Raw genomic sequence first — 12677 nt, 5'->3', positions numbered from 1 at the left:
TCCCACCCCTCACCCTTGGAAGCATGTCACTCCCCACTCTCCCTCTATTGTTCAATTTTTCAATAAAGGCATGACAAAGCACAAAATAAGCATCTTTAAAAAAGTAATAACTTGTTTCTGCTGTGGGTCATAAGCTGGTTAGCCAGACATGCTAACAACTGCAGCTTATGTTACATCAGACAAGCATGCTGTTTATCTAAACTTGTACCTAAACTTGAAGGGGTTCAGAGTACAGCCAATTCTAAATTATTGCCAGAAGAATACTTATTCAGTAACTCAATTGTAAGAAACCCAGCAGAGGCCAGTTTTTCTTTCAACAAAAAAAGATAAACTTATGAAGTGTTACCACCAGACTTTGACATCCGATATCTTTAAACCAAAATCCAACCAAGCCTTTGGTCCCAAATATCTCTCTGGACTGGAGCATTGGGGTTTGAAAGCTAAATTATTGTCTTTGCTGTCTAAAAGAAAGTAATAATACAGAGAAAAAAAAACCTTCATGGGAACAGGCAGACAGATTGGGAGAGAGAAAACTTTCACACACAGTTGCACATATAGGCAGAGGCATGTAGCAGCATGCCGTTAACCCCGTGAGTGACACTTGCTTTTGCGAGACAAAGCCAAGCCGCCGCTCCTGCTGGGCTCAGGATATGAAGCCTGCTGCAGGGTGGGGCGATGGGCTCTTTCGCCGGGCCGGCACCTTATCTTCTTTCAGCATGCCTGGACGGTCTTAAACACACTCTGTGCTCTGCCTTCATGATAGTGATGCATGTAACACTTTTTTCCCCCCTTTGGAGAGCCGCTTCTTTCAACTTTCACCAGTGAGCCGGGCACACTAAATCTTTGGATTCTTTTCATCATTTCTGTGCAGGCGGCATGTGGAAAATTGGCAGGAACCACATGTAATGTTCACATTCAGAGAAGCTGGTTTATGTTATGATGCACAGCTACAGTAAGCTATGGGGGAGGGTTGTGGGAGAAGAATCAAAATCCCTCTCTTTTCCTAGATAATATGAGGAGAAAAAGTGATGACATAGGTTTCACCTGCAAGTAATTCTCACATATTTTGCTCATTAGATACAAATAAATGTCCCTATTTAGGAGAAAGTGTGAAATAATTCCCTCCGTCTTATACATCATCACCTTTTTCAGTGTTTTAACAGGTGTCAGACAAAAGGGGCGTCGGTTACAGATGACGCAGCTAAGCACTAACCAACCAACAGTCATTTCCTGTTACTCATAAAATTCAGAACTGTGAACGTCACTTCACTATCATCAATATAGGCACTTGCTGGTCTGTGTCAGGCTTATACATGCGAGGATTGTGTTCTGTCCAAATAAACATGTTTTAGTCTGGATAGCTCACTTCTCGATCGGCACACAGGTAACTAAACACAGGTAAGAAAACTAATTTTGAAGTTGAAGTAAATGAAGTATGAAGCAACATTTAATCACTTCGAGGGACAGTAGGGGTCACAAGTCTTTGGCACCTATATTTTGGGGGTCGCGGGCTGAAAAGTTTGGGAACCCCTGCTCTAGAGTCATCCTTCAGTAAGACACGTGTAGGGCGTAATCAGGTATGTGTACAATTGCAACGATGACCCAGCCAGTCAAATAGCAAGTTTATCTCCGGGCTAAACTTCCTCAGTTTTTAAGAAGAACCTCTCACTTTTCTTTTCCCCCATGCTGATGCCTCATGCCTGTGTTCCCGTTTGCATTTTTAAAGGTCAATTATTTTCTGTTCTTTCTGAAACCTTTTGTTTATCCAACTTTGCAGCTTTAGCAGCTTTCTGGCATATTTTGTTGTTCGCCAGCAGATGAAAGTGTCAAGTGGCCTAGCTGTCGAAGCGCCCCACATACAGAGGCTATTGTCCTTGTCGCAGAGATTGCAGGTTCAATTCCAGCCTCGACTATTTACTGCATGTCCTTCCCCTCTCTCTGCTCCCCACATTTCCTGTCTCTCTTCAGCTGTCCTATCCATAAAGGCAAAAATGCCCCAAAAATATAACTTTGAAAGCATCAAGGTACATCCCCATGTAAGTGAGAGAAACAAAAAAATTGCACTCCAGCCAGTTCATTACCAGACTGAAAGCTCCACTGTCATCTCGTCCCTGTAGTTTCATACTGATCCCGCAATTGCGTAATATTGTCCCAGTGTGTGATTTCACATTGCGTTACGACATTGCAGAGGCATGAGAAGCACAACATGAAATCATGAGGTGGGAGCCTATCATACATTAACAGTCAGACAAGCACACACACATAATGTTGTTCTGCAGTGCTTGCTCCAAGGTGCTCCCATTTTCAGATGATTTTTACTAAAAGTTCACTTTTTTGGATGATTTCCGCAACATCATATTGAAGGTGAGATGTCCCGGTGGTGTGAATATCATGCTTTGAACTGGTAATATGAAAAGATCTGTAATTGTGAACTTTAGGTGTTGACCCTTGACCTTTTATAGAGAAGTTAGATAGATTGAAATGGGTGTAATGCCATTTTGGCCTACTTTATTTATTAGTTGATAGGGCGTAGTTATAGAGACAGTAAGTTTCACAATTCACTCACAGATGTCACTGGCTCTTCCTCTTGCTGGTCTGTGATGAGTCATCCAATCTTTTTTGTAGCCCTGCTTATCCTAAAATAAAACATGTGCATTACACTCATACTGAAGCTATTAAGAGGCTTTAAGAAGCTGAAATATGGAAGTAAATGCAGTTTTTGGCTTGAGACTAAAAACTCTCAGTGGATCCTGCACAAATGTTAAGTCTGCCAAAGTAGAGAAATATGTTCAGTCATAATTCAGAAGTTCAGTAGTCTTTCCCACACAGGCAAGACCAAACAAGAAAATGCTTGAGAGTTAGCAGTTTTAACATTAAACAGGTCAGAAAAGACAACTTCAGAGGCGATGTGCATCCCCAAGTTTTTCAACACTAAGGATTTACGTCCTTATTTTGTGTCTGATGGACTATTCTGCATATTCTTCCAAATTGTGTCATCCTATTCTGTCTTCTTTAGTCCTAAACCTGATAAAAAAAAACACTTTTTAAATCCTTTCTTCAAACATCTTTTGTTGTCTTCTCCCTGCAGCAGTTTTCCCTGTAACTGGGCCACCAAGTATTCCTGGCATAATTGGTTTATCTCTGTGCCCTCAGTGTGATGTGAGCTTAAATACACAAACACAGCAAAACCACAGATTGAGACTGTACGTGAGATACTGCTGAATATGCCGCAAAAATCTGATATTTCTTTTGGACTATGACATGTCATGATGAAATATGTTCACTTTGGGGATTTAGTGCGCTACAGAACTTCATTTTTCTACAAAATAACTGCATATCCATCTTTTGAGGTTTGACAAAATATAACCACAGTAAATTGTCCAAGAGAACCATTTACTTCCATAAAGTATTTTTCCTGTAATCTATGATGTTAATCATCAGTCACTGTATTTATGAGTGTTGTATTACTGCTATTAAGCTGCTGTAATTCTTTCCCCTGGTCAGCAAAAAGGCCTCATCACTCCGTCAAGCAACTTTTCCTCTCCATTGCAGAAAAGGCAACCCCTCCCTTCCTCCTCAATCAAAACCCTTTTCTCATTTCACTCCTCAGCTGATGAACCAGCCTCTCCTCTGGCAGCAGAGTCATCGAGTGGAGAAGATAACAGCCCATATGCGGACGACACTGCGGTCTACCAGCAGCTGTGGATCTGTACTTTATCATGAACGGAAAATGCTTGTCATCTCTCGCTGAAGCGCTGACATTCAGATGTGTATCTTTTCGTAACGAGACTCTTACTCCTGCCTCTGACCTTTCCAAACAGGCTCCACCAGATGGGATCCAAAGTTTTGCTGCTCGTAGTAAACTAAACAAAATCAGCAGTAGAATTGAGCGGAAAAATACTTGCGACTGATTACTCCAATTGAAAGTGAAGGAGCTTTCAAGCCACATGAAAGACAATAAAGAGGAGCTTAACTGTGCTGGGTTTCATTAACTAGTGGCCTCTTTGCTCTTTGTCTCAGAGCCTATTGAACCCTGCGTGCTGCCCCAGCTATAAGACTGGGCTTCTTCACGAATGAAAGGGGCAGGGAGCTCAGCGACCAGGGCCGGGCGTGACTAATGCAAGAGCCTGATGCTGCTGATGCATGCTGGTACAGGGCGACGACCCTGCCTCTATGCCTCTGGGATGTATGGCACAACCCACTGAGGCTGCATGCAGGGCGGCACATAAACCTCGGCCACCGCCGCTGCCCCTCCCTCTCTCTCAAAACCGCCCCACCCCCGTCATCCATTCATGGCAGGTCCTTTCAGCAGGTCATTCAGAGGGCCAATAAAGAGGCCAGCTCATTCTGTTTGTCCTGAAATGTGCAATGTCAGAAAGAGACGGGAGACACAGAGGAGGGAGGGAGAGAGGGAGGGAGGACCGGCAGAGATGAGATTCCAAGGAGGCTTACAATCTCCTTCCTAAAAGAGACAGAGCTGGACCTCCCATTTTGTGGGACAACTTGTGTGCAGACAGTGTTTGTTAAGAACCATCAGGCATTGAGTGACATGGCAAAATTTGTCATGAAAAAAACCCCATCAATGAGTATTTGAAGTGGTAGTTTAATGGGAAAAGAAAGAAACTCTCAAGAACTGTAGATGTTGAGTGTCAACAGCTGGGATTCCAAAGAGTGGAAAGGATAACGACATTCATGAACTCTGCCTGAAACACTGCTATGATAACTCCTTGCTGTTGAATAACTCTTTTGATGCAGTTGCAAAGCCGGATAGGAGTTTCAAAAACAGTGGGAATTAAAAAATGTAAAAACCACTGTTACATTTTTACTTTGAAGTCTGTCTCCTCCTAGTATGGGAGATAGAGCCTTCAATTAACAGGCCTTTCTCCTTTGGAATCATCTACGTTACATGCTGTGTACCTTGTAGTATCAGAAACTTGACAGTATCGCAAGAACAAATGTGTCTCGATACCCTCATGAGATCTGTAACGGTATGAAGGGATACGTCTTCCAGGCAAGAAGTGGTAACTACAGAGACCATCATCCCATGCCGGCCCATCATCCTTCCAGCTCTGCTCACTGCCTCAGATCCAGTACAGCGAAAAATGATGGATTAGATGCAAGAGGGAACAGGAAGAGGATTTTGAAATTGTGGATGCTCCTCCTGTAGCTTTTAAATCTGACGGGCTGGAAGCATTTCAGTTTCCACATGTCAAGAAATGAGAAAGAAGAAAATGCAACAGACGACGTCAAAACAAAATGTAGACACTGCCAGATTGCCGACCTAAACAATGTAAGTAATATGAGAGGCCACTTTGCAAATCGTCACAAAAAGGTTGGAGAAGACACAAGGATAAAAATCCAGTCAAGCCTAAAGACTCTAAAAGCATTTGCAGCCTCACTTCACCATTACAGTGAAAGCTCAAGAGATGAAAAGTTGTATTGCTGACTATAGAGCTAAAGACTTACAGCCATACACCTTCATGGCCAACAATGAAGGACTCAGAGGGCTAGCAAACATGCTAGAGCCGTAGTATAAATAAATGTCATTTAGTTCCAAGACTTAAATATGTTGGTTTATTTTAAATATCACACTGTGGACTAGTTATTGAGGTATCATAAGACTTTGATATCCATACATCACTCGTACCTCTTGATTGATTCACTATGCCTGGTTTGCTTCAAACACTACTTCAACATTTACCCCAAAGCACAACTTAAAACAAGACACAGCTGAGTGAGCGTTTATTTATAAACGCACACTGTAAGTTATTTCTCTTTGTTCTGCAGACACCTGTAGTGCCGACACAGCACTTGTTGGCTTAAGAGCTGTCTATATTTCTCTAACTTACAAACCTGAATAAGGTTTTGAGCCCAAAACAGTTGCAGCTATCTGAACCAGTCCCTCAAAATAAAAGTTAATTGGCATGTCTCTCTGCAGCTCACACTCCTATCTGCATCTGAGTGTGTGTGTGCATGATTATGTGTCTCTGAGTGTGTTCATATGATTATGGGTCTCTGAGTGTGTGTTTGCATGATTGCAGAGGCAGCGGCTGGCAGCATGATGGATGAGGAGCGGCACGTTGGAGCTGGAAACGTCCACATTGCACTTGATTGTGTATTAACCCTCGATACTAACTTCCCTCCATGAGCCTGCAGAGAAACACAATTCCACACAAGCATCGGCAACCAGTGTCATTCCACATGCAACCACAGTCTTAGCACATTAACAGCCCTCAGACCAGGCTTTTAAATCAAACCACCTCATTATCTGAGGCAGGACTTTTTTCTCTCACGCTCTCCCTCTCTCCCCCCCCCCCGTATCTCACATGCAGACACACTCCAGACTGTAGCGGAACATCTCTTTTTCCACCAGAGTGCAGATTAACCCCAAAATCAGCCACAATTTCGTGAATGTGCAACTGGTGGGAGCATCAGCCGGTTAACATCACAGGCTGAAAGCTTTTTTAGAAAAAAATGATGCATTGAGCTCACAGGATGTCGTGTAATTTCGCCCAGATGTGCTCTACAGCTCATCTAACTAATACATGCAAGGAGGGGAATGAATGCTCCAAGCGCTCTGCACATTTTCAGCTCTGCTTAGACACTTTGTAAAAGTCTTGGTGCTTTCCTGCAAGTGAGGAGTGCATTTTTATCTTCTACTTGCACTCTATTAATAAAAGCCTTTCTGAGGAAGGACAGGGGCTGCTCCTCACAGCACAAGTCGAGGTCAGTCCACAACGAGGGAAGCACCTCACCCAGATGTCTAAAAATACTGTCCTACATGCTAAAAGTGTCCAGCTTGCGCTGAAGATGAAGCCTTTCAGAGGGGAATGCTCCTTGTGTTTGTGGTATTCCATGAAGTTGCAACCTCTAAAACAAGCCCCATTCTGTGCTTCCCCACGAGAAACACAGAAAACAGGTTTTAGCAGAGGCAGACAAGCTGTTGTTTTCCTCCAAAACATGTGGAAATGAGCAGGAGTCCAGCAACAGCAGCAGCAGATTGATTAAATCCATAAATAAGACTGAATCCGAATGTGCGAAACCTGAAAGCGTGAGCGACAGATAACATCTCTCAAACAAAGGCATACATTCCAGTAACTCTGTGGTCTGCACACGCACACACACACACACACACACACACACACACACACACACACACACACACACACACAGACACATAAGGGTTTAATTTACAGTCACTGTCAGCAGCCGAACATTTCTCTAACCACTATCTGATATGTGATGAAAAACTGCAGCCAGCAATAAAAGCCCCGGGAAACAAGAGCTCGGCTGTTTCGACTGAACCAACGTTGGCATGAACTTATTCCAAGGACTGTCAGAGTGTGTGTGCACATGAGTGTGAGGCATACAGTAGCTTATAAAATGGACAAGATTTGAGATAGGTGTGCACAGTTTGGCTTTACAGTAGGGATATTGTTCACACTGCAGGAGGAAGAATCCAAAAAAAAGGCAAGCATTTCTTCTGCAGGACTTCTCCTGACAAATGCACCTGTGCTTTGCAAAGTAAACTGATCTGAAATCTGCTAAAAGTTGCTCAAGGTTGCAGGACTTCCGAGGTCACATGAGAGGAAGAAATCTCATACTCATAAAAGAGGAAGCAGACACAAAAAAAATACAGTTTCATAAGTCTGAAATTGAAATATCAAACAGTGATTGTTGAACAGTGTACAGTAAGATCTCGCTCATGGGGGAATATGCATGAGCAAATATTAATACAGCAAGTTAATTAATTCAAACTTGAAACAGTTGTGAAAATATGATAATTGGAGTGAAGCAAAAGCTTTGATCAAGACAGAAAAAAGGAAGTTAGTAGGTCAAGACAGTGTCGTTTACAGCCTAAAAATAAGATAATGAAAGAGAAACAGCATCCAGGGTGTCTGTCTTCTCTTTTTATTGCACACAAAGGATCCTGCTGTTATTTAAAGAAGATACATAAAGGTTTGCAAACGATGCGATGAGCATGAAAGAAAGTCAATCTCATGCAAAAGCAATCCACTCTCCACCTGTGTCTGATAGTAGTGTGAGCACAAAACATCCTACTGCCTGTTTTGCATCTGACTTCTACATTGAGACCTGAGCTCGGTCTGTGCAGGTCTGCTAAATGCATAAGGTTCTGCTTCTTACCGTTACTGGATGAGATCTCGGCTCGTGCAATCCCGACACACTGCAAAACTACAGCAACTCCAACCAGAAGGTCGAACGTCTTCACAGCCGCCATATCCAACTTCTGGTGTCTTATGTCTCAATATTCCGTGTTGTTTTTTTTCTTTATTGTTCAGAGAGGTCCCCGTGTTTCTCGTGCACCGCTCTCCCACGCGGACTCCGTAACTCCTCTGCCTCTCCTGCTGCTTTTAAAACGGAAACCTGCCTGCGCTGCACTCGCTGCACTGAGCTGCTTTTTGTTGTCCAGCGTGCGCCACACTGCGCGCTCCTGGAGAGAAAACGCGCTCGTCCTAACAGCCCCCCACCTCCGAAATACACACACAAAATAGTGCCGACAGAGAAAGAAAATAAAGTTCCCAAGTTATATGCTCATCTCACTTCCACTGACTGGTCTCATCCCACTGCTCGAAGGTGCAGTGTGTGTTCTGCTGCGCTCCTGAAGACAGTGCGCTCCCTCCGTCATCAGCTCCTCCGAGCCAATAGTTCTTCTTCGTCTGATTTGATGCTCCCTCTGTGTGTGTGTGTGTGTGTGTGTGTGTGTGTGTGTGTGTGTGTGTGTGTGTGTGTGTGTGTGTGCGTGTGTGCGTGCGTGTGTGTGTTTGTTTGTGTATGGATTAATGTATGTATGTGTGTGTGTGTGTGTGTGTGTGTATGTATGTGTGTATGTATATGTGAGTGTATGTGTGTGTTTAAGTGTGTTTGTATGTTTGTATGTATGTATGTATGTATGTATGTATGTATGTATGTATGTATGTATGTATGTATGTAGGTGTGTGTATGTGTGTGTGTGTGTGTGTATGTGTGTATGGATGTGTGTGTGTGTGGAATGTATGTGTGTATGTATGTGTGTGTATGTGTGTGTTTGTGTGTGTGTGTGTGTGTGTGTGTTTGTATGTATGTATGTGTGTGTGTCTGTGTCTGTGTGTCTGTGCAACAGAAGACGAAGCTGAGGAGACAAACACACACAAAGCGTCTCTCCGGCTGCTGGGGAGCCTTTCAGATTTCTTGCCTTGGGATATTATGTGCAGCGTGTCTGACAAGCAGCGTGTGAGTGATGTGGAGAGACGCCTTTGGAGCTTCTGGAGCTGCTGCTGTAGGCCTCCTGTTTGCAGGCAGAGAAAAGATGAGAAAAGATCTTAAAATGTTCCCTTAGGGAGATTTGTTTTACTTAGTATGAAGGATAGAGACGATTAAAAGGTACACATAGTGGTTAATGTTGTCTTTGAACTACTCAAAAACTGAGAGTTAAGTTACATTTTTGTCAGTTTACATTGTTTTGGGCTACATTAATATTTTTTATCAACCTGTGTTGTTTGTAAGAGCGCCCTCTTCAGGTGGCTCACCAAAGGTGGACACTGACTTAATGTACTATGTTCAGTAAAAATATATGTTTATACATTAAGACGCACACAACTACTGTTTACATCAATCATTTGTAAAGTGAGCATGTATAAAAAGTACTTAACCATGATTTATAAGACTAACATTTATCTGGAGAGGGCTAATTCAACATGTTAGCTGTATCTTACCTGTTGCGTCACAGCAGCACGTCAAAGGCTCCTTCCAATAAGGTCAACAGATGTGTCATACTTTTCTCGGGCTGCAAAGGATACATCAGTACATCCTTCCCAGCCCAACTTATCCTGTGATTCTTTGTGAGCTAATTCCAGTGAGATGGCGAACGGTCAAGAGGCTGGGTAATAAACTCTCAAACAGTAATATTTAATTTTAGTTTAATGGAATAGGGGGTGATACAAATATTAATAATGACAAACACCATACAACTTTCCATGATCATAAAATTATTGTGATGGTGGTTCAGTGACGTTATACCAGCTCTGTTGCTAGCTTGTAACTACTTCTTGCTAGGGAAAAGAGGCAGTGAGACACAAGTGTAAGGGCGGGAACAGCTGGTGACACCAACAGGTAATCCTCTTTAGACCATACAGTCTTATCTAAGTTCAGACTGAGTGGTTTACACAGGTTACGGAGACTAGATCCTGTGAAGGCTCGGTCCTTGGGAGGGCCCTACCCCTGAACCCCAAGGCTTTTGTAAATTATTTAAAGCTCCAGTGAGGAACTTTTGGTTGGTGTTGATTTTGGTGCCCCCTGTGGATGAAGCAGTCCCTCTTATCTCTACTGATTGTCAGGTTCATGTAACAAATAGTTTAAGCCAATTTTTTTTTTCTTTAAACAGTCGAATGTTTCACTCACTTAGTCTTTGCTGAGAGATGTAAACAACAGGTGTTTAGGTGATCCCTTCATATGACACCTACCATGTGGCAGCATCGTAGAGCTTTGAAAATAAGTTTAAAGAAACAATTCATTTTGTCCCCAATAGTCATTGGAATGGATTTCAATTGGTTACATTACCAGCTATAATCTCCTCACAGGAGTTTTAAAAGTAGATATCATGAAATATAGAAAGGTCATGAAGAACAAAGTTGAAATATAGTCTTTTAGGCAGTGAAACAGAGCTAAAGGCTAAATGTATGGAAGCAAGATTTCAAGAACTCATGTTAAAGAAGTCACGTCTCAAAGCAATAGCTGGCATTTGGGAGAGAAAAGGTCTGGAAACCTCTCATGTCAGGCAACATTTTTTTCCCAGTAGCAGTTCTCTCAGCACTCAGGACTCACTATATTTTTTCCTGTGCTCATTTTGCACAGGGAGAATAAGTTAGACCACATGCTCGTTCCAATTAAGATGCTCTTTGTGGGAATTCAGGAGCCACAAGTCATGGAAAAGCTCAACACTGGGAGGAAACTCTTTCATAAAAGACCAATTTTAAAATGTACTTGGCTGCTTCACATGCATGTTGAGAATTTAAAGTGTGTATGTTTGATGCTAAATTGATTTTCAATCATTTAATGGTTTAAATTCCAATAAAAGTCACCAAATTCAAACTGGAAAGAACAAATATTCTGAGTGCATCAGCTTGGCTCCCAAAATGAAAATGGATCAATAAATAGCAATTACCTCCATAGCTTTGTCAGTAATTAGTCATTACCTTGATTATCTTCGCTGCCCGCTGAAAGTCATCTGTCCCATTATCTTTACAGAGTGGCGATTGCCAATGAAAGAAGGTGCAGCAGTGGTGACAGGAATTGTTCCTGCATAAAATGAATTTGCAAGAGGACTTGAGTTTTATATGTTTCACATTGTAGTCAAAGTTAAGTATTTGAAGCAAATTATTCGGTTAAGTGATTCAGAAAAGGAATTAAAGAAAGAGAAGGAACAGAGGAAAAATGACTCATGAGAATAGCCAAAAGTAAAATATGGCTCAAATTTAACCAAGATGAAAAACTATAGACCATAGATTCAAAGCTTGATCCAAAAAGGAAAATGGACTTGGTAGAAATAGACCAAGAGGAGTGCTATAGCCTACACCTGTGTTTGCATCAAAGTACACGACCTTGTTGTTATCTTTTATTATTACCTTATGGATAATTTTAGCTAATAATTACTAATCTGCTACTCACACTCCTTTTGGAGTCCCACAGGGCTCCATATTAGGTCCTATTTTGTTCTTTAGATATGCCCCCACCTGGTGAAGTCATGCCATTGTTATGCAGAGTTGCATAACATTGTCACCCAGCACACCAGAGCCACCCAGTTATCTCTAGTGTGAAAATAAAGTGGCTAGTCATATTGACAAGCCACCCATGGCCATCCCCCTAGATCCGCCCCTGCTCCAGACTCAACGACACACATTTTGGGCACATATTTTTTCTGGTGTCAGGTACCATATGTCTTGGCGGTAACAGTGTCTTTTCAGGACTCCCTAAAAAGTCCATCAGACGGCTACAGCTCATACAGAATGCTGCTGCTTGAGTCCTAACAAGGACCAACAAAGTAGATCACATCACTCCAGTTCTTAGATCTCTACATTGGCTTCCTGTCTGTCAGAGAATAGACTTTAAAATTCTGCTGATGATTAATAAAGCACTGAATGGTTTAGGCCCAAAATACATTGCTGATCTGCTGCTACTTTATGAACCATCTGGACCTCTGAGGTCATCAGGTACTGGTCTGCTTTCAGTCCCTAGAGTCAGAAGGAAACATGGTGAAGCAGCATTTAGTCATTATGCACCACATATCTGGAACACACTCCCTGAAAGCAGTAGGTCTGCTCCAACTCTCACCTCTTTTAAATCAAAGATTAAGACTTTTTTATTTGCCACTACCTTCCTATTTTAGCTTATTTTAACTCACTTTAAATGCTAATTTTGAATTTACTTTTAACATATTTCTAATTTTCCTTTTCTTTTCTGTTTTATTATATTTGTCATTTTAATTGTGCTCTTTTATGCCTGTCTGAATGTTTCCAATGCTTTTAATGTTTTAATGTAAAGCACATTGAGTTGCCCTCGTGTATGAAATGCGCTATACAAATAAAGTTGCCTTGCCTAGCCTTGGCAATGACAAAGTTATTGTTGGTCTTTTAAATATACTTTGGGATATAAAGATCCTGAAGGCTGTAAAAGTTAACTTT

The 12677-nt window shown here is 42.0% G+C and overlaps 1 protein-coding gene across 1 annotated transcript in view; it reads right to left on the bottom strand.

The window, feature by feature from the left end:
- plxdc2 (plexin domain containing 2) overlaps positions 1 to 8660 on the bottom strand; it is a 126424-nt gene extending 117764 nt beyond the window's left edge. Inside the window, exon 1 of the mRNA XM_034705802.1 lies at positions 8146 to 8660. Coding sequence (XP_034561693.1) covers positions 8146 to 8239 — 94 coding nt within the window. The 5' untranslated portion in view covers positions 8240 to 8660. The remainder of the gene's footprint in view (positions 1 to 8145) is intronic.
- Positions 8661 to 12677: the final 4017 nt, after the last annotated feature.

Source organism: Notolabrus celidotus, chromosome 17 (genome assembly GCF_009762535.1).
Source record: "Notolabrus celidotus isolate fNotCel1 chromosome 17, fNotCel1.pri, whole genome shotgun sequence".
Classification (NCBI taxonomy): domain Eukaryota; kingdom Metazoa; phylum Chordata; class Actinopteri; order Labriformes; family Labridae; genus Notolabrus; species Notolabrus celidotus.
The sequence above is the reverse complement of the archived record's forward strand: the minus strand, read 5'-3'. Positions and strand labels throughout refer to the sequence as shown.